This window comes from Stegostoma tigrinum, chromosome 4 (assembly GCF_030684315.1).
Source record: "Stegostoma tigrinum isolate sSteTig4 chromosome 4, sSteTig4.hap1, whole genome shotgun sequence".
NCBI lineage: Eukaryota > Metazoa > Chordata > Chondrichthyes > Orectolobiformes > Stegostomatidae > Stegostoma > Stegostoma tigrinum.
Genome location: NC_081357.1, coordinates 109,823,819 through 109,847,311, shown reverse-complemented (window position 1 = coordinate 109,847,311; position 23,493 = coordinate 109,823,819). Strand labels below are relative to the sequence as shown.

The 23,493-nt window shown below is 39.7% G+C and overlaps 1 protein-coding gene across 1 annotated transcript in view; it reads right to left on the bottom strand.

Moving 5' to 3' along the window:
* The window catches only part of tpo (thyroid peroxidase), an 84,808-nt gene extending 67,996 nt beyond the window's left edge, over positions 1-16,812 (bottom strand). Inside the window, exons 1-4 of the mRNA XM_048531318.2 lie at positions 16,743-16,812; positions 10,165-10,284; positions 3,257-3,350; positions 1,883-2,052 (exon numbers count right to left, since the gene is read on the bottom strand). Coding sequence (XP_048387275.1) covers positions 1,883-2,052; positions 3,257-3,350; positions 10,165-10,284; positions 16,743-16,812 — 454 coding nt within the window. The remainder of the gene's footprint in view (positions 1-1,882; positions 2,053-3,256; positions 3,351-10,164; positions 10,285-16,742) is intronic.
* Between the last annotated feature and the right edge of the window lie 6,681 nt (positions 16,813-23,493).

Sequence of the window (23,493 nt, the reverse complement as noted above, 5' to 3'; positions counted from 1 at the left end):
TTATCCTAGTCTTTGGGCCTATCACTGACTTTGTCCTCCTTTATATGCATTTTTTTCTGTCAGTTTAATATTCTCTTTTACTTCCTTGGTTAATCATGGTTGAATTATCTGTCTCTTAGAATCTTTTCTCCTTACTGGGATACATTATTGTGAGAGTCATGAATTACCTCTTTAAATGTCTGCCACTGCTTGCTTACTGGCATTTCTGCTAATCTATCTGTCTCGTTCACTTTAGCAAACACAATTTTCATTTCATTCTAATTCCCTTTATTTAAGCTAAACACAGTTGTCTCCATCCCAAGTTTCTCACGCTGCAATTGAATATTAAATTCAACCACAGTATGGTCACTCCTTAGGGATTCTTTCACAGTGAGGTCATTCATTAAACTTGCCTCATTATTTATGACCAGATCCAAGATAGCCTGTTCCCTAGTTGGCTCCATGACATATTGTTCTAGGAAGTGTCCCTGAAGTGTCATAGCTGTACTTTACAATTTGACTAACCCAATCAACATGAAGATTAAAGTTACTCATAAGTGTTCTTCTGTTCTTTTTACATACTCTTACTATCTGTTGATTGATAACCTTTTCTAGAGAGTGGCTACTCTCTGGGGATCTGTACACTAATCCTCCTTCTTTCTCTTCTTTTTTACATCCACCTAAATAGACTTTGTATCATCTGAGCCTAGATCGCCTATCACAACAGTCCTCATTTAATCTATTATTAGTAATCCTACCCCACCAACTTTTCAATCTCTCCTATCTCTCCAAAAGGTCAGATATCACTGAATGTTAAGTTGCTAGATTTGATCTCCTTGTAACCATGTTTCCATAATAGGTATAACGATCATATTCACTTACTTTGAGTTGCACAATCAGCTCATCTACCTTCGTCTGAATGCTTTGTGCATTAAGATACCAAGTCTTTAAGTTTGTTCTATTATTGTGTTTCCCTACATGTTTATGGCACCTTTGTACAATATGGCATTCACACATTCTGTCCTTTCCTTCTGTTTAGTGGTAACAGTCAATCCTATCACTAATCTCCAATCCTACCTTCTCCTTTACCTTTGATTTCATAATTTTCTATACAACTGAACCCACTCCCAACTATTTAGTTTGAAACCCTATCGACAGCTCTAGGCCATGATTTACCAGTACCCTGCTCCAGGTATGATTCAGGTGAAGACCATCCCATTGGGACAGTTCCTTTCTTCTGTAGTATTGGTGCCAATGTCCCATGTATTCAAATCCACTTCTCCCACATCAGTATTTAATCCATGCATTTATGTTGTTAATTTTGTTGATCATGTGTGAAAAAATTCATGGATCAGGTAGTAATCAAGAGATTGTTACCTTTATGTTTCTGCTTTTTAAGTTAACCCCAGGGATAATTAATCTGAGGAGTCGGAGGCAAGCCAAGTGAGGAAACTGTTGAAGATGGATGGGTCTAAAACTCCATCCTGAGAAACTCCTATTGGGATGCCTTGAGAATGGGATGAACAGCTTCCAACAGCTATAATCATTTTCCATATAACTCTCCAACTAGTAGAGGCTTTTCCTTGATTCTGATTGATCCAGGCTCTTTGAAGGGTCATACTCAGTCAAAATGCTGTTTTGATCACAAGAGCATCTGCTATAATCCCATCTTCCATTCAACTCTTTTGTTCATATTTGGCCAAAAGAAAACTGTAATGAGTTTGGTGCTGAACAGTCATGGTTAACCCCAAATGGCATTGAGGAGCACTTGGGAGTGTTGGATGACAACACTAGATAAGTAAATGGATCATAATTCACTTTTTCCTCCATTCTGATTGGAGTCTCAAGCCATTGTACCTGCACACATTCTTTCTGATGCTATGGATAGATATACTTCACTTACCAGTGGAATTAGCTGATCTCTTGTGTTTCTGGTGCACTTTCTTTTGGATCAGATACAATGACATTTCCATGATCTCAGCAGCTCTTGAAATCTTTTTGCTTTCGGGCCCTGGCCTCTTGGAAAAGGACAGCAATTCAGTTGAGGAAGGCAGTTTTCTGACATCTATTGCCCTGATAAGTAATGACAAAGAAAAAAAAATTCTATGACAGCCAATGATTATAAAATATAGAAATTGCTTCAAAGAGTAAACATTATCCTATTTTGGTTGTGTTTTGCCAAAGATCTGGGACTTCAAGAAAGGGACAATGCAAACTGAGCCAGAATCCTTTTTCATGAGGAAACTTTTATCTTGTATTTACTGATGGGGTGTGTGAAGTTATAATATGACAAGCTATGTTTTCCAATATAAATGTGGATGTGGTGGCTTATAAAGCATAAATGAAAATTAAGGACACAAATGTCTTATTTATAAATACCTAGAAATTGATGCCATTCTACTGGCATGTCGCAATGGTGCATCGCAGCGGAGATGCTTTAACATTGGAGAAAGAGCCAGGTTCCCTAGCTCAGCTGTCGAGAGCTTCCAAGTTTTGGCCTACTCTTCAGCTCTTAGACTTGCGTGAATTGAATGATTGGGAAGGGACAGGGTGTGCCAGCCCACAGAGGCTAATAACCTAAAACTGTTCCAGATTTTGGGTCTTTTCTTTTCATTTTTCCGTTCAGTGCCTTTTGAAGAATGGTGATCAGGTAGTTCAAGACCAGAATGTTTCCAGGAATGAGAGGTTTGAGATATTAGAAATAGGCTGGGAAGTCTGGGACTCTTTCAACTGGAGCACGGTAAGTTGGAAGTTGACCTTATTGAAGGTCATGAGGGGCACAGATAACATGAATTACAACAGTGTTTTGCCTATAGTAGGGGAGTTCAAAACTAGGGGGGTATATTTTTAAGGTGAGAGGAAAAAGATTTGAAAAGGACATGAGGGGCAACTTTTTTACACAGAGAGCAGTTCATGTGTGTAATGAACTTTTAGAGAAAGTGACACATGCAGGTCTAGTTACAATGCTTAAAAGACATTTGAATAAGTTGATGAACAGGAAGGGCCTGGAAGGATATTGACCAAACGCAGGCAGGTGGGACTAGTTTAGTTTGGGAACATGGTTGGTGTGGACTAGTTGGACTGAAGGGTCTGTTTCTGTGCTGCATGGTTCTAAGAACCAATGATTTTGTCATCTGGCAATGCACATCACAAGATCCATGAGGAAGCAGTGACCCTTTTCTAACATTAGAGCAGTGGATCAGACTATTTTCATGATGCATTTCATGGGTGCAATAGATCTAGAAAATAAGTCCAACTTGTTTTGTCTTACACTTACCTTTTCATTGTCTGATGTATAGCATTGTCCACTATATTTATTCCTTCCTGAATTGCATTTGGTAAGAAGGAATCACCAAGCTTTTCTAAATATTCTTCATAATACAAGAAAAATGGTGAGTTACACAGTCAAATCTTCTAATATAGCACAAAGCAATATGGTGACGACATTTATAATTTATTGATTTATTATGCCATTTACTCTGCTTATTGAAGCTTTATACTGCAATACCTGTTCAGTATCCTAATTACTTAAGAATGAGTATGATTGTAACTGAGCTGCATATAATTTCATTGTTTAAATGTTTATATTTCTTGCATCAGTTTCAATCTCAGATAATTCAACTTCGTAATTCTACCTGGATTTTTTTTCTGTATTTTCCACACTGGCCATCCAGCAGCTATTCTAAATAAGCACTATTTTGGAACTGAAAGTAAATATGTTTAGCACCATTTCCTTTTATTTGCCTGTGACTTTTTCTGTTGATCAAATTGAGGTACAGAGGTAACCATGGCTCTTTTTTAATGCTGTTCTTTATTGGCAAATATTCCCTGGGAACCAGAGAATAGATTTCTGTTTTACATGAGCCAGCTAATCTTTCTAAGTTGAGATAATTTCATTCATGTACCAATAGGTTCATGAACAGCTTCTTCCCATCTGTAATTAGACGTCTGAATGGGCCTCTCAAATTTCAAATCTAATGTTGGTTTTGCTTTTGTGCACCATCTTTGCAGCCATAACTTTGATTTTCTCTCTATTCAATCACCCTGTGATCTTTGTATGTTATGATCTGCCTCTACGGTGCGCAAAATAAAATTTTTCACTGTATGTAGGTATATGCGGCAGCAATAAATCAAATCAAATCAATTTTGAAACTTCTGAGTATTAAAAACAGGATTTCATTGGTATGTTAGGCTTATAGTTTAAATACAGAAAAAGTGTTTTTTAAATTATCTTCTGGAAATGTAATTGCCCATGCCTCGTTGCCTTGTGAAGATTCTTGTGCACCTTGTTGAACGCACAAGAACAATTTAATACAATAAGAACTGTTTGATAGACTTTTTCAGAGGATTGTGAAGAATTAGCCCAGACCAGAAAGCTTTCTGTCTTCAGACATTTGCGGACCAGTAACTACTGTGATATTCCAAAAGTTTCAAGGTCTTCTGTTTTAATGAAAGCAGTTTTTTTATTCCATGTTTTTAAATAACTGAATGTGTATTCTCAAAAGTTAAATATGGGAATTGATAATCAATTTTCAAGAATCAACGATATTCTGGATACAATGTTTAGAGAAGCATGTGCATTGTGCAGGGGTTGAAACAGGGAAAAAAGCAAGATAACAACCTCACAATACTTTATTGATGCTATTATGCTAATATTTGCTCTGATGCTGCAAGATGCATGAAGCCACTCCAGTATTGTAGCAGTGACAGATATGCCAATTCTAATTGCTAAGATTCATTATCACATTGCTGTTTATAGTACATTGTTTTGCAGAAATTGGCTCTGCGTTTTGAACATTACAACAATGACCACAGGTCAAAAGCACTTCATTGGTTGTAAAATGCTTTGGGACATACTGAGGTAATGAAAGGAACTATATAAATGCAAATCTTCCTTTTTATTGGCAGGAGTAACCAAAGGTTAGTGTATTAAATGCAAGTATAATAAATAAGTGTGTGTCATTCCCGAGAGCAAAGCAATAAAAACTATTTAGTGCATCTTTACTTGCTTGTAGTGAAATGAATTGTTTATTTCTGCTTCACAGTCAATGTGAGCAATAATGCAATCAGGTTCTTGCAATGAAACTACCAGCAAAAAGAAGTTAAAAGTTTAAACAGCACAATAGTATATTGAAATCAAGTTATGCAAGGTAAACAAACTGACGCAGACACATTACTTTTTGTTTCTTAATACTTTACCAACTTGAGTCTGTAAAAAAATGCACAAAGCAATTTGTACAAAAAATTATTGAGAACTTTTGATAACATTGTAAAATATGATTACATGCAACTGTTATCTTTGATATACATATTCATTCACACATAATTATGTGTATTGTACAATATATGTGTGTCTCAAAGCAGCACTGGCTGCAACAGCTAAAGCAAGTTAGAAGTGAGTTTGTATGGAAATAAATATGTGAAATAACAAATGGCATAAATAGTAGCCATGATTTGGAGGTGGCCACAATTGGACAGGGGCAGACAAAATCAGAAGTCACATGATACCAGGATATTGTCCAACAGATTTACTTGAAATCACAAGCTGTTGAAGCACTGATCTTTGTCTGGTGATAAACCTGTTCAACTATAACCTGTTGTCATGTGACTTCTGACTTCATAAAATAATAACCATAGGCATTGTACCCACGCCAAAACTGGCACATAGAGACATCCAAAGGGGTACAGGTAATTGGTTTCTTTTAGTTTTTTTACAATGTTTGCCCTTTGTTGGAATCCTTTCTTATCCAGCCGATACAAAGTTTATCTCATTCAAAGCTGGTGAAATCAGAGGCATTTTGGGGTCATATGATGAGTGGTGGGACCTCTGCAGTATTTTCCTGTTTTGCAGCCAGTTAGTGTCAGGCCTGTAGGTGCTGTGGGTCAGACTACAGCTGGCGCTGGCAGGAAGGTTAATGATGTTATTTTCAAGGCCAGTATGTAATTGTCTTACTGACTGTTTTCTGCTGCTCTCCTTATTCTTTTCAATGTGTAAAAGAATGACTGCCATGAAAGAAAGGGGTGTCCCATGTAATGTGGTGCAACCCTTCAGAATCTTCAAGTGAGAAAAAGCAATGATGATTTCTTCTGTGCCCAGTAAATTGGAGGGCCCCAGCAAACCTCAACATGACAAAGTGGTTTTAGGCAGCCAGTGAAACATGGATGTTGCACATAAATGGATATGATGCTGAAAACAGCATCATTAACCTTCCAAGGTCTGATGAGGGAGATAATGGGAACTGCAGATGCTGGAGAATCCAAGATAACAAAGTGTGGAGCTGGATGAACACAGCAGGCCAAGCAGCATCTTAGGAGCACAAAAGCTGAAGTTTCGGGCCTAGCCGAAACGTCAGCACCCGGAGGAAACCCGGGAGAATGTGCAAACTGCACACAGACGGTCGCCCAAGGATGGAATCAAACATGGGTTTCTGGAACAGTGAGGCAGCAGTGCTGACCAGTGAGTCACTGTGTCTCCATCAGTCCTGCCATGCCAGGAATCAATCTGATAAACCTTTGTTTCACTCCCTTAAAGACCTGAACATCCTTCGTCAGATAAGGTGATGAGAACGGCATGATATTCCAGGTGGCGCCTCACCAATGCCCTGTGCAATTGCAGCAAGACATTCCTGCTCCTGTACTTGAACCATCTCATTATGAAAGTCAATGCACCACTTGTCTTCTTTACCATCAACGACACCTGCATGCTTATTGTCAGTGACTGTTGTATAAGGATACCCTGATCTCATTGGCCCCAGCGCTCTCTTTTCCAATGTAGTGTCACTCAGATAACAATCTGCTTTCCTGTTTTGCTACCAAATTAAATAACCTCACATTAAATGATATTATATTTCATCTGCCATATATTTATCCCCTTGGCCAACTTATCAAAATCATGTTGGGATATCACATCAAGAAAAGTTTCTTGCTTGTAAGTAGCAAGGGCTCTATTAACTGGGATAATTGCTCATTATTATCCCCGGTATTATTTAATTGTGCCTCATTAATATTCATTCACCTATCCTATCACCCCCCAGCTGATGAGAATTCCTGATAGGAAAGTCAGAGCTGGTACTTAGGTGTAGAGTTGGATGAACACAGCAAGCCAAGCAGTATCTTAGGAGCAGGAAAGCTGATGCTTCGGGCCTAGACCGTTCATCATAAATGGGGGTGGGGGAGGGGGAGAGGGTTCTGAAATAAATAGGGAGAGAAGGGGAGGCAGATCAAAGATGGATAGAGGATAAGATAGGTGGAGAGGACAAGAGAGTTACAGTGGGAGAGAGATCCCCTGAGGTTTGTCCGGAGGGAGGAGGGTAACTTCTTCAGGTTAGGCATCCCTAGAAGAGTCTTTGCAGTGAGGTTAAAATTGTATCAGAGATAATAGGAACTGCAGATGCTGGAGAATCAGAGATAACAAGGTGTAGAGCTGGATGAACACAGCAGGCCAAGCTGCACCTTAGGAGCAGAAAAGCTCCTCTGATGCTGCTTAGCCTGCTGTGTTCATCCAGCTCTACACCTTGTCATCTCGGATTCTCCAGCATCTGCGGCTCTATTATCTCCCTCATCAGACCACGGAAGGTTAATGATGCTGTCCTAAGTTACCTGTTTGTTCCATTGGACCTCCATCTTAGACACCTAACACCAACGTCTCATGATATACTACATGGCAGTGACCATAAACACCTCCTCATCCATGGTCATTCGGATCTGACATGTGCCCACCTCTTGCCACCACCATGGCATATTTTTGATCTGGTACAGCACTTTCCTGCACTACAATGTGGCACATTGGAATGTACTGGCATCTATTATTGGAATGTTATTGCAAGGGCACTTTGGGCATGGACAAAGACTCAGCTCATGGGCTGGAGCAGGCTGTCTTAACACTCTCTCATTTACTGCCTACCCAGATGCTCACAACCTTGCCTTGCCATTTTGTGCTTTCATCCTTTATCCAGAGCTTTAAGACTCACACTATTGCTGCATTGCTTTGAAGTTTGGCGTCGACACAAAGTCAGGCAGTTTGCTATGTTTGCCAGTGATGATCAGTCAAGGTGTTAATGCATTGTCATGTGGTGCTGTGGCAATCTCACACCTTCACCAATGTAGAACATGGAACATAGAACAATACAGTGCAGAAAAGGTCCTGCAAGTATTGCAGATACTGGAGATCTGAAACAAAGACAGAAAGTGCTGGAGAGCCTCAATGGGTCTGACAGCACCTGTGCAGAGTAAAAAAGAATTAACATTTTGAATCTGGCATGACTCTTCCTCAGAACTGTTCCGAAAAGGACTGAAGAGTGGTTGGTTGATAATTTTATGTGTTGTACTCATGGTGCTGAAAGAGGCAGCCTCTTTGACACTGATCAGACCCTGTTGCCAGCCAGAAGGATAGAGGGTGCCCTCTGCAGATGCCAGTGGTACAGTTATATGGATCACTTTAGGGCTCAGTTACCCAGTCAGTTCCACACAGCCCTTGTTAAAATAAAGTCCCATCTTCACATTGAGACTATTTTGCCACTGTGTTGTAGGACTATCGCTGTGCTCCTGTGATAGACTTTGAACTGATCTAGCTGCTCAAGACTTGGTATCCATGGGGTGTTGTGGACCATCAACAGCAGCAGAATTGTACTCCAACACAAGGTGTAAATCCATGGCCTGGCATATCCCCCATGCTATCATTATCAAGCCAAGGTGTTCAACCTTGGCCTGAGGAAGAGTGCGGGGAGGTATGCCAAAAATGAGGTGTCAGCTTGGTGATGATCTAAAACAGAATTATTTGCATCCCAAAATTATAAGCAACAAGTGGTAGCCAGGACTATGTGATTTCACAAATGTTGGATTACATTTAAACTCTGCTGGCCTGCCGTATCCAGTCATAAATGGTCGTGGATTCTCCACAAACATCCCATTCTCCATGATGGGGGAGCCCAACACACCAATGCAAGGGTGAAGGCTGAACTATTTGTTACAATATTCGGCCAGAAAAGTGTTGACTGGATAATCCATCTCACCCACTTCCAGACAATCTCAGCATCTCAGATGCAAATCTTCAGACACTTTGATTTACTCTGAATGGTTTCATTAAACGCTTAGAGGGAATGGAATCTGCAAAAAGCAAGGGCCCTGACAATATTCTGGCAATAGAGTTGAAGTCATATGCTGTAGAACTTGCTGTTATCCTGACCAAGCTGTACCATGCTGTTACAACAGTAGGACCTACTCAACAATGTGGAAAATTGCCCAGGTATGTCCTGTGCACAAAACACACGAGAATTCCAACTAGCTGTTTGTTGGCTCATTCCACTGCTTTCAATCGTAAGTAAAGCAATGCAAGGTGACATCAAGCAACACTTGCTTAGCAATAATCTAATCACCAATGTTCAGTTTGGCTTCCACTAGGACCACTCAGCTCCTGACCTCACAGCCTCACCTTAAAACCGGAGAAAAGAGTTATATTCCAGAGGTGAGGTGAGAGTAGCTGCTGCCACTTTCTTGGAAGAGTGTAGTTTCAACAGCCCTCAAGAAGCCTAACTCCAGCCAGACAGAGCATGCCACTTGACTGACACCATTTCTATAACCGTTCATTTCTTTCATCTGTGATGCAGCACAGCAACAGTGAGTACCATATACAAGAAGCACAGCAGAAATTCACCATGGCTTCTGAGGCAACATCTTCCAAATTATGAGTCCTGCCATCTAAATGGACAAGAGTAACAGCTACATGACCGGCAAGTTCCCATGCAAATCACCCAGCATCCTTAACTGGAAATATATTGCTGTTCCTTCAGTATCACTTGGTCAAAGTCGCAGAACTCCCTTTCGAATAGCATTTTGGGTCTACCTACACCAAATGAACTGCAACAGTTCAAGAAGGCAGCTCACTACCATCTTTTCAAGGTCCACTAGAGATGAGGAATAAATGCTGGCCCGGGCAGAGAAAAATATTAGATGAATGAGTTTAAATTAAATCAGACATCACTTAATTGTCCTGGAAGTAACAAGAATACGTGGTTTGATAAAGATAAATAAACCATTCCCATTGAATGGGGAGACCAACAATATGGGGTATAAAGAAAACATTAGAGTCAAATCAAATCTATGCATAAAGTGGATCTATCACTTCAAAACATGTGATTTTTATATGAAAATTATACTTTTACAGCAACAATGAATTTGAAAACTTACCTGTGACAATCACTTCACCTTCCTTGTTAAAGTGGAAGACCAAACCTATACCACCGGTCATGATTGCAATACCCAGCATAATCTCAAACCTCATTTTGAAGAATAAGATCAAGGCTGATCCTGTAGAGAAAAGCAAAGTTAAACAAAGTTAAACGCTAATATTTGAAATGAGTAATCTGGTGAGATGAGCATTATTAACATAGAGCAAGCCTAGGATTGCAGCTTGTATGATGTTCTTCTAAGATGATCAATGAAGTTATTGGCATGTCACAATTGAGATTAGAAAACTCACAAGCCACAAGTAAGATCCATTAGAAATCAGACTTGATATACTTTAAACTGTATGTTTATTTCCAAGAGAGAATGGAATGTGGAGTAAGGACGATGGCATTTTTTTCAATTTCTGCCTGGATATAAGGCTCATATGATTCATGTTACGTAGCTCTAGGCTTTAGAAGGGAAAAATCTTAGAAAAGCCATAGAAAAATTTTTCTCTCTGATGAAGGGTCTAGGCCCGAAATGTCAGCTTTTGTGCTCCTGAGATGCTGCTTGGCCTGCTGTGTTCATCTAGCTTCACACTTTATTATCTTGGATTCTCCAGCATCTGCAGTTCCCATTATCACTGAAAAATCTTCATGCTGCTTCAAGTATGTCACAAAATCTCAAAGGAAGATACAGGCAGTCAACAGCAGTCTGTTAAGGGGAAAGGGTGGGTTACATAGACATAATAAATCATGCAAAAAGTATAGGAAAAGCTGTCTTCTGTTGGTCTCCTTAAAGGACACACAGAGAATCTCATCCACAGATTTAAGGAACTAATAAATCTGATTAGCTTAACTGGAGGTAGAATTCCCAGTCGGTATCTCATTATACAAATCAGTTCCATTTTTCAAAGCTAAAAGCAAAACAGAACAAGCAACAGGGAGCTGTGAATAATTCTGGAATGTTTCTTGAATAATGATGTGTTCACTTATGCTACAGTATAGTGTACAACCACGAAATGAGGCTTTTTTAGTGGAGTGAAAATAATAAGAAATGTTTTATTGATTGTATGTGTTTAACTACTTAATGGAAAATGTTAAGCTGATGTTACTGTTAGCTTGTTTCTTACAGTAAAAACCTTACATATTGAAATCTCGTCATTTAATTCCTTTAAGTTGTCTCTGGGAATTCAAGAATATTTTTCTTTTCAGTTATCCGTCTCAAAGGCACTGATGATCGCTCTGGAGTTGCCACCTCAATAAGTCAAGGACTCTGTTTGATTCCAAGCCAAAGGCTTGGCCACAATCAATCAGTGGCATAATTCTACCAGAATCCGAGCCCTCCTTCATGGTCAGAGATTTGTCACTCCTGCGGGTCAGGTGTAATCAGTCCAAGGATCATGGGGAAGTTAGCCAGTGTACTGAGGAGACACCTGTCCAAAGGCTGGGCTAGGGACTGTCTTGCCAAGTCAGTCTGAGTGTGTGCCATGGTCAGGCATGGAGGTTTGCTCAGTAATGGCCATGCAGGTTATCTGTAGAGGAAAGGAGGTAAATCCATTTAACAAAGGCTCACTGGACCTGAAATGTTAATTCTGCTTTCTACAAATGCTGCCGGACATGCTGAGCTTTTTCAGCAATTTCTGTTTTTGTTGTTGTAGTAAATCAAGTCTGGGAATGTTGACAGTGATAGCGGGAGACTAGATAGTAGGTTGAGAATAGAGAATAGGCAGGGACTGCAACATGCACAAAGGCTTGGCGTGGGCTCTGGATGCTAGAGTTCTCTCAGCCTGCTGTATCTCTGGCCCCACCCCAACATAGGACGGGTGTAGAGGCATCAAGGGTATGGGAATTACCCAATTCCAGGGCTTTTGGGTCAAAGTGGGGACATTAATAATTCTACAGGGTCTTTAGGGAAATGGAATGAAGCCTACAAGTTAATTAGAGTCATAGGGACAGTAATGCAGAAGGCAGGAAGAAGGATGCAGAACATCTCCAGCATCATAGGTTGCACCTGCAATCACTCACACCAGAACAAAGTTGGAACCTTGCCATGTCAGATTGAAGACCTACACAACAATTCTACAAAAAAAGCTGACAAAAAATGAAAAATGGGCAGGGAAATTTATTGCTTTTTTCCTATGAAGGCCAAGCAAAACCATTGGAATAGGAGGCTGTGCTAGCAGCAATCATTGGAGGGGCAATGGCTTTATGGTATTATCATTAAACTATTAATTCAGAGACCTTTGTAATGATCTGTGCCTCCACTGATTCAAAATGTCAACATCTGCCTTTGATTTGCATTTCTTCAGCAGGTCACTCATTATCTAAGAATGCGCATTAAAATTATAACGTAAGCAATAATGAACTTTATATTATGTACACAAATTGCTTCTGCCATATCAACTAAAGAACTGCACTGAGAAAAGAGTACCTAGAAGCAAAACCTGAAGTTTCTATTTCACAAACTGGCCGCATGATTAAAGATCGCTCTCTGAGTAAGTATGGTCTTTGATGTCGGGGGGAAGCATTTCCCTGAACGTTTGATAAGTGAAAGTCATCGTTGTTCTCCCATTACAGAGAATTGACGGCTGGTATGTTTAACCTAAAGGTTACCATGCCTCAGATAAGGGACAAGGATGTTTGTGGAAACCTCAGCTGGTATAAGAATTAAACTCATGCTGAGATGTAGTGCAAACCAGGTTCGCAACCAACTGAGCTAAGATAGAAATGTGACAGTCAGTTTGGCTGTAGTAATAGGAATAAAAATGATGTCTTCAAACCAGCTCATTCAGGCTAATTATTAATTAAGGGTTAATTGGACATGACAACGCAAAATGGAATGAAGTGGAAAACTTCCCTGCGCTTATGCACTCACAACACGGGTGCTGTGGGGAAAAATAAGCATTACTGTTGTGGAGCAGTAGTGTGGAGCATCAAAAAAAGAGAAAAGAATAAATAGGGGAAACAAACAAAAAAAATGGACATGTATGGGGAAACATTCAAATGCAAAAGACTGGGGGATGACCATGTGATATTACACTGTCCTGCTGGGCCATCACACAGAACCACGTGAAGATGTTTCTCTGTATAATGGAAAGTACTGAAAGTACATTGAATTATGATATGGTAGGTCATCTTAGATTTGGAATAGGGCTAATACCAGGGAGTTTGCTCTATTCAGGACTCTATTTGCCTTGCACTGGGATTGATAGTGGTGACAGGAACCCCAAGATCTCCGGACCAGCTGTCATAAAGTGGGGTCCCCAATAGGCAGGAAGCAATGAGATTCATTGTTGAACGTGTCTAAAATGGTTTCAGCACTCATTAGTTTGCATGTGCTTCAACTATATCTAAAGTCAATTAAGGCTTAATATATATTTTCTGCTATATATATGTATTTACTGCTAATCATATTTTTTACTACTTATTACATATTTGCTGCTTAATGAACATACATTTATCTCAATGTACTAATTTACCAATTAATATATTTATCACTGCTTATTATGTATATTTTATCACCAGTAAACTTTTCAATTAGTATCACTGAACTTATAGAGTATTTTGTTACATTCTACCAAAGCCACTATTGAGCCATAACAGTGGCTTACTAGCAGAGTTCTAGTGTCCCAATGTGGCATTAAAACTTTAGTTGTATAACATAATTTTTGGGTAAGGTGACATATCTCAGAGCTATTACTGGGTAAGGTGATGTGTCTTAGCGCTATTATCAAGACATGACAATGACCTCCTTGGGAAATCTCCCTGCCTCACTGAGCAAGGGCACAACATGAGGCTTCTTTGTAATGGATGTGTGCCCAGGAATTTATTCAATAACATTGTGTTATCTTATGATCTGCTCATTGATCTCACGCAGTGACTGCAGTGAGCCAAAATCGTTGTGGCCTGATATAAATCTGAAGTCAACAGAAGAGGAGGTCGTAATTACTATGCCATTTGCAAATTTAGTGTGAACTGCGAACTCCAGAGACAGAGAGAGATGCAGAATGTCTAGATCCACTGAAGAGGTGGACATATATGTTGAGAACTTGGATCTGCAGACCTCACTGTCATTTAATTCAAATCTCTAAAAGACAGGCGCTGATTAAGGATCTCCTGGTGCTTGAAGGTTTTTATTCCCATTTCTCACTTAGTTTTAATGCCCATGTTTATTGGAGCAAATAGCATGTTGTGTACATTGTCACAGATTTTCTGGCACAGTGAGTGCAAAAGCAGATACCACAGAGCCATGTATTCTGAGTTAAGGGACAACAGCTTGAAACCAAAGTTTCAATTGACCAGGTGACCATGGCTTGTGTGGGACCAGAGTAGCATCCAGCCAGCAAAGATAAAATATCAATAAATCTCTCTATGTCTCTGTCTCTAGTGTGTGGAGATTCTGGAAAGAGTTCAGGAGTTGTGAGCTATCTTCAACTGAGTTTTCTCTGCAAATCCTCTCTTGAAGGAGGAATGAAACATCTTCAAAGACATGGAAATGATCAATTCTCAACGGGTGGTTGAAAGACAGCATCGCTGAGTGAATGACATTGGCTTGGATTTTCAGATGGTTGTCACTCCAGTTTACATGGGAAAGACATGTGAAAACACTACGGAGTCCCCATTGTATCACACTGCAAAGGAATCATCCAGGAAATTGAAATTTTACCTGGGCAATTCCTATGCCTGGATCCCTTCAAAAGTTTATGTTTTCATTGGAGAATGTTGAGATTTTTGGTGAAATTAAGTGAATAGCTACTCAGGAAATGTCAGACTACTAAATGTATAGCCTTACTCCTGAGTAACTATTTACTCAACAGATCCCACCTCAGCCAACATTTCCTCAGACCCTGACCTGATACAACCTTCTCATTTCCTGGGATCAGACCCCCTTCACCTGCTCCAGAATTGCTCCCACTTTCTTCCCTCTGGATCCTCTCTCATTGCTTTGCTCCCTGGGAGCCACCCTTCCTTTACCCAGTCCACAACTTACTGCCTTCATTCTGCCCTCCCTATCCAATGCATCAGCCCACCTTTTTCCAATACTGCATCCAAGCCCCCATTATGGACCCAACAATCTCCCTGCTCCTATTTCAGAACCCATGTCCCTTCAATGTATGGGGACCGACCCTATCATCTGATCTGGACCTGAAGTCCCTTCAGCTTCAGGGAGGCAACCCCCTTTGGTTTGCCCAGACTCCCCTTCCCATGATACTGGAAACAAGACCCGTTCACATGCTTTGGACCTGACACAAATTTCCCCATTCTAGACTAACCCTCATTTTCTTGCCCCAGATATGTTATCCCCTTTCCTCTACTCCCCATATCCCCTGCACTGGGCCTGATCAATCTCCAACACTTTTGGGATCAACAACCTCTTCTTGGTCTGCTCCAGTCCCAGTATCTCTCTGTTCCCCAACCCCAGGACCAAATATTTGACATCCCCCATCATGGGAACCAACAGTCATTCCTCTTCATCCTGCCAGATCTGGTTCTTCCCATCAATTTCTGCTTGCAATTGTCACTCCTGAGAAAATTAGCCACCCTCTGTCAAAAGTATAGATCAAAGAGAATTGGAAGAATCCAGAAGAAAACAACTCATCAGCTCTTGTGGTTCTCCATGCTTTCAAACTGTGCTTCTCTGATTTTTTTTTCCCTTTTCCACCGTTAATATCTTTGTCTCCTTCGTTAGTATCTGTCTAGTTGTGAAGTGGGGTTTTAAATGGGCTCGAGTTTAAGTTATAGAAATAAGTTATAAGTTATAGAAATAAGCTATAAATTATATATGAGTAAGCAATTCCTGGTTCCTTTTTGCCATTGGTTAAAGTTAATTTATTTATAATAAATCTTAAAATATTAGATTATTTTCTTGTTAAGTGCAGAAATCCGGTAAGCATTTTTTTGAACCCAAGTTGATCAGTCCAAGTAAATTGGACACTTTGGATAGTCTATCTACAGCTTATCTTATTTGAACTGACTCCATAAATGGAGGGGCTTGATTTCCAGACTCCAGCCCAGTGACTTGTGACAGTGGTCGATGAGACTTGGTGTGATGTATTTGCAGAATGAGTGACGGCCCTGTGCGTGAGAGTCAATGGAAAGAAATGTAAATTGTGAAGTGTAGATCATTGAGATCCCCCTTGCACCACTGCCCTCCTGCTTTTGCCCAGAACACTGCACTAAGCCTGTCTACAATTTGTGTCCAGGATGGGATGGCATGGTCCAGTGGTGTGGCCTCCAGTGGTGGTCAGCTGAAAAAAGGACTACCCTCATTTTTCACAACCTTGAGCTACATTCTGTGCAGGTTATTGTGTTTGTGACAGTTAAACATGTAATGACCTTGCCATATCCTACTGCACCATCAAATGACTTTCCATCCGTCATAAGGTCAGAAGTGGGGATGTTCGATCATGATTACACAATGTTCAATACTATTCACAGCTCCTCAGATACTGAAGCAGTCCATACCCAAGTGTGGCAAGATCTGAATAGTATCCAGGTTTAGACTGACAAGTGACAAGTAATATATGTGTCACTCAAGGACTAGGTAATGACCAGCTCTAACTGAGGCCATTTCTTCATCATATTTAACTGGCTTACTGTCACTACTTCTCCCACTATCAAGATCCTGGTAGTCTGCATTAACCAGAAACTGAATTGGAGCAGCCATATATGTACTGTGCATACAAGAGCAGGTCAGAGGCTAGAATTCCTGCTACAAGTAACTCACTTTCTGGCTCAAAAAAAGGTCTGCCCACAAAGTAAAAAGCACAATTTAGGAGTGCGGTGGAATATTCCCCACTTTCCTGAATAGCTCCAAAGTCACTAGAGAATTTGACACCACCCAGGACTGTGCGTCTCTCTTAAATGATAAAACATCCATAAACACTCATTCCTTCTATCAGTTGTGCTAGTGTGTGTCATATACAAGATGCACTGAATTCACTTAAGGTTCTCAGACAGTGCCTTCTAAACCTATGATCATGACAGCACATGGACTGCAGCTCTTCAAAAACGCAGCTCATTACCACCTTCTCCAGGGTGTGAGGATAAGTCCTGTCATAGTCACTGAAGTCACATCCCATTAGAGAATTTCAAGAACATTCAAATTGGATGCAAGATTGGATTTTGTGATGTTAGTGCATAAATTTATTGTTCATTTAGAACCATAGAATCCCGACAGTGCCAGAAAGAGGCCATTCAGCTCATCGAGTCTGCACTGACACTCTGAAGAGGTTCACACTATTCCCTGTAATCCGACATTTACCATGGCTAATCCACTTAGCTGACACATCTTTGGACTATGGGAGAAAACTGGAGTACTTGGTGGAAATCCATGCAGAATGTGCTAATTCCACACACACATTCACCCAAGACTGAAACTGATCCCAGATCCCTGGCACTCTGAGACAGCAGCAATAACCATTATGCCACCATGCTGCTCAATAATGTAATTAAATTTATTTAATTTCTATTCCCATTCCCCTATGAAGCCATAGCTCATCAATATTGCAACAGAGAAGACCTGTTAAAATAATAGGCCCAAAAAACTTTACACAGACATATTGCCATATTGTGCAATTTAAGTTCAATTTTTGACTTCTAAATTTTTTCAGTACAAAATGATACTAGCTGTCTATTTCAAATATGCCTCGTTCAATCCGTACTTAAACTATCCAGAAAACATCTCTGTGGTGCTAACAACTCATCGCTGAAAACGTGAAAGAGTGGCTAGCTGGGAATAAAAAACTACAGGATTAATGCATTTGCCATTATTACGATTCAAGACACCAAACTATTTGTGGGCAAGAAGGGACGCCTTGTGACTTGTGAGTTGCTAAAAGTTACCACGCAATTATTAGCTTGCAAATACAATAATTCTCCCTCAACGTCTCCATGAGTTCTCATAACATTAGTGCCTTTGTGATTCAATTCACAGTTAAATCACCACAGAAAGTTAGAGTGAACACTGAACAGCTAACATTCCCTTTTAATGCTGAGGTTTACATTTCAGTAATAATATTCAACTTCTCTTGCCTTGAAACCATGATATATCATTTTGACAGTTAGTAAATTGTTGTTAATGCTGCCATAACAGTGATAATGGTGGAACAGGCTTTAAGGGGTGAATGGCTAACTCCTTCTCCTATTTTATTTCTTTTCTATATTAATATAATATAATCATTTTTTAATAATGTTTTATTCCAGTTGTTCTCTTTTACTCTATCCCAATTCAGCCCTTGACGTCAAGTCCGCATTTGACCGGATATGGTATCAAGGAGCACGAGAAAAACTCGAATCAGTGAGTATAGGGGGAAACTCTCCGTTGGTTAGAGTCATCTCAGCACCAGGATATCTGTGCAGGGACTCCTCAGGGCAGTCTTCTGGGCCCGGCCACCTTCAGCAGCTTCATGAATGACCTTCCCTCCATCATGAAGTGTAGATATTAGCCGTTGACCATAAGACATAGGAGCAGAAGTTAGTCCATTCAACCCATTGAGTCTGCTTCTGCCAATCTATCATGGCTGATAAGTTCCTCAACCCATACTCCCGCTTTGTCTCCATAACCCTTGATTCCCTTGATAATCAAGAACCTATCTATCTTAGTCTTAAGTGTACCTAATGACCTTGCGTCCACTGACATCTGTGGCAGTGAATTCCATAGATTCACCGCTTTATGACAGAAGAAGTTTCTCATTACTCCTTCATTCTAATAGGTCTTCCCTTTACTCTAAGGCTATGCCCTCAGGCCCTAGTCTCTCCTTCCAATGGAAGCATCTTCCCAACATCCACTCTGTCCAGACCATTCAGGCCATGATTACACTTTGTTCAGCAACAGTCACAACTCCTCAAATACTGAACCAGTCCATGTTGACATGTAACAAGACCTGGGCAATATGCTGCCTCGGGCTGACACTTGACAAGTAACATTTGCACCACTGAAGAACCAGGAAATCACCTTCTCTCATAAGAAACAACCTAACCACAGCCATTTGAAATCCAATGGTATTAGCATCATTGAATTCCCATGATCAACATTGACCATTAATGAATGGACCCGCCATATTAGTTCAATGGCTACAAGAGCACGTCAGAGGCTGGAAATTCTATTGTGAGTAACTCACTTCATGACTCAACAAAGCCCATCCACCATCTACAAGGGACAGGTCAAGGGTGTGATGGAATACTCCCAACTGACCCAGATGAGTACAGCTCCACAACACTCAAGAAGCTTGAGGCCATCCAGAACAAAGAAGCCAACTGATTAGCACCACATCTAACAAATATCCACTCCTTTCACCACCAATTGCCTATAGCAAGAGTGTGTATTATCTACAAGATGCACTGCAGAAATTCATCAACGATGTTTAGCACCTTCCAAGTCCACAACAACTTTCATCTACAAGGATAAGGGTAGTAGATACGATGGGAACACCACCACCTGCAAGTTCACCATTCATCATCCGGACTTGGCAATATAATGTTGTTCCTTTACCATCGCTGCGTCAAAATCCTGGAATTCTCTCTCTAAGAGCATCATGAGTCAGCCAACAGCACGTGGACTATACAGCATTCAAGAAGAAAGCTTACTACCACCTTCTCAAGGGGTACTATGGATGGTCAATAAATGCTGTCCAGCCAGTGACACCCTTGTCCCATGTCCCGCGAGGGATCTAAAAAAAAATCCTTCTCCCCTTTCCTTATTCATCTTATTGTGCTTCGTTACAGTAGAAGGTGGTGACACTAATTAATTCTATTTTCTTCCACAATGTTCAACTCCTTCTTTTTAAACCATGAAATCTTAGTGATATAAAGATACAGTTCCATTATTTACCATGACATTCCCATATACCATGTTGCAAGCTTATCAACTCACACTTGCAGCAACTTGTAATATCAAGCATTTCTTTTATCTCATGCTTAAAAGAAAAATCTCATTAACAGGACCTGCTTTGAAATTATTTTGTTACAGCACATTTGTTGTTGCCAGTGTTTTGTACAATAGTTCAATTCAGGATAATTGAAACTTAGCAGTTAAAATACAGTACTGCACTTGCTGGTATTCGTTCGCCATTAATTTTGTGAAAAGCAAAGAACATTTAGGCCTACAGCTCTTAAGAGACGAAACATTTACTCACAAGTGAGTAATGGGACAAGGTAGCATAGAGCATTAAATTAACGTGCCAAGTACATATTGACTGATTTTCTTTTCACCACATCAGAAGTTCAAGAAATCATTAACAAAAAAAACACATGTTTACACTTAAAACTTGTTTTAATCACCTTTGAAAATGTTATTCAAAAGTAGACCAGATGATTGTCTCCACAGTTCAATATGCTTCATTATCGGCTTGTTAAGTAGTTCAAAGTCAAAGTTATTCTTGCACTAACATATTGAAATACCTCGTAATTTTAAATTGAAAAGTAGTAGCTTAATATTAAAAATGTTAAATTAAATCCAAGATATCTTGAATTAAACAAGTTTTAATTATGAGTAGTTGGGCTTAGCCCCAAATAATGTCTAAATAAAAGTTAAGTAAAACTATCAAACTTGTATGTCAATATTGTCAAACATTTAAAGCAAAAGAATCTATCAGAGGCAATATATAACTTAGGTTCCAAAATGATACTAACCAGATTGCAAGCCAATGTTCCAACTTTAAGACTTCAATTTCTTTGACTTTTGCTGTGGGCTCACTCTCAAATTTAAGACTGACATTCTTCAAAGCAGCCTTTCACCTTGCCTGAATATACTCACTATTTAAACATTGTTCATGCTCTGCTACCCAAATTTTTCAGAACATTTTATTACAGTGTTATGAGTGCACATATAAATCATTCAAACCGAAGTCAGAGACAGACTGCTTGTCGCGACTGACGTCAAGAAAGAGAAGTTAAGATCACTTAAAGCATAATAATGGTCAAACGTTTTCGCTGTACTTGGTGGTTGCACTTCAGTTTCTAACTTGTTTTGATTGATTGGTGAGGAACTATTTTTCTACGTAGCTGAGTTTGCTTTGTTATCATTGAACCTGCTTCCATGTTGTTTGAAGATTGTGCTCATGATTTCCAATCCAACATGGTCATCTCCCCACATCCACTCAAAGGCCTCTTTATATCAACAGACGAACCATTCTAGGTAACTTTCAGTCTCATCGTCACTAACAGCTTCCATTTTCAAACACTGGGATCCCATTTCTGAACTTCCCCATTTTAATCTGTTATATTAAATTTGATGATGAGTTTCTTTGCTTTATTTGATTGAAAATCTAAGCTATCCACTCAGTTGCAATTCCTAATAAATAAATACCTGACCAGCATCTATCAAATTGTAAAGGTAAGTCAATAAATGACACAGTATATGTCAATATGGAACATATGGAGTGGGAATAACCAAAGTTATAGAAAGAACTTGCCAATGTCTTACTTGCCTGCAATGAGCATTATATTAAAAAAGGAACTTGCATTTAAGCTGCTCTTTGCAAAACCTTAAGACATTGCAAGATGTTTTATGACAATTAAGTAGTTTTTAAGAGATGTCACTGATATAATGCAGGAAATATGGTATCCATTTTACATAATGGCACAAGAAATGCATTCAATAGGAGATCACTGAGTGTATTCCAGCTTTTGATGTGATCATGGCGGATCCTGAGCTTTAACTTTTCCATTCTGTCCCCTATGTTTGCTAATTAGAGACCAAAAATCTGTCTATCCCAGTCTTAAATGTTTACAATGATGGATAACCAACAACCCTTGGGCTGGGGTGGGGTTGGGGGGAGGGGGCTTTGGAAGAGAGAGAATTCTGAACATTCACAACGTTTTAAGTGAATTAATTTCCCCGTATCTCTAGTACTTTATCTCGAGTACTTTATCTCTAGTTGTCCCCTGAACATGCTTATGTGCCTTCGATGTTTAGATTCTCTGATTAGTGGAAAGAACATCTCAGCTTCCACCAGCAACCAGAAAGTGAAAGGCAATCATTCAACAGGCACACATTCATCTGTAAGGAAGCCAATGTTTTAAAAACCAAAGCTGTTTCTGACAGGTAATTTTCAAAAATTGGCCAAACTCTGCCTTCAAACATTCTGGAGGACCTGACATTCCCACTGATTTTCTTCAATATGCTAGTTAAGAGACAGTTAATGGAGCCACTAAACGCCAATGAATGTGTACCTACAACATTCTGAACTGCAAATATGCAAAACCATTATGCTAAAATGTGGCTTTGTTTTCCTTGCAAATGCTAAACCTAGGGAACTCTTTGCTAGGAGAGAGACCTAGTGGATATCATAACCAGAATTGACTACATTTAAATAAACTTCAACTGTAATTGACTGTTCAAGAATCAGGGAACATTTTTACAGACAAAACTGACCTAAAATAATGGGGATCTTCTCCATCAAATCTATCTAATCAATTATAAATGAAATCATCACAATATGTAAGAAGACATATAATTGGAAGATTGTTTTTGCAGTGATTTGTTTCTCAAGTGAGAATTTTAGGCTTTTTAAGAAACGTGTTTGCCAATAGTAGAATAGTAATGGCAATAAGCAGCAGCAAAACCAAATGAAGGGAAGCACTAGAGGCGATAACAGAAGCATTACTTTACAGCTAAGGACTCCAGGGAATTTGTGAGTATGACGCTGATTTCATTTACAGAAAGGAGCGGGGTACTGGTGCCTATAAATTCTTTCGTAAGTACTGATTTAGCATCAAAGTGGAGCAGGTTACTGATGTTTGCAAATTATCCACTTTACAATAAACTGTGAGATGAGTTGTAAACCTTGATAATTTTCTCCACAATGATGCGTACGCAGTATCAGTGGGTTCACTGACCCACAAACCTCTGCTGAATCTTGCATGCTTCAGTGAGATTATCCTTTCTAAACTCCAGAGAATATAGGCCCAATTTAATCAGCTTCTCATTATAGGACAGCATACTCTTCCCAGGAAATAATTTAGCGAATCTTCTCTTTACTGCCACCAGTGCAAGTATGCCAGTCCTTAAACATGGACACCAAACCTGCATACAATCACCCAACTGTGGTCTCATTAACGTCCTGTGTAATTGTGGCAAAGCTCCTTTGTTCCTAAATTCCAATCTCCTTGCAGGAAAGTACAACTTCCCCACTTGCTGGCTGTTACTGGAAGCTGTCTGTTTCTTCTGCAACCTCATCAGGTGGATATTTTTATGAGATTATAGATATGCTTGCTGCGCTGGTGTGTTTGGTTGCAAATGTTTCATCACCCTGCTAGGTAACATCGTCAGTGCGCTTCTGGTGAGGCGTTGGTGATCTGCCCTGCTGTTTTTTTATATGGCTCAGTTTGTTAGGGTGTTTGGAAC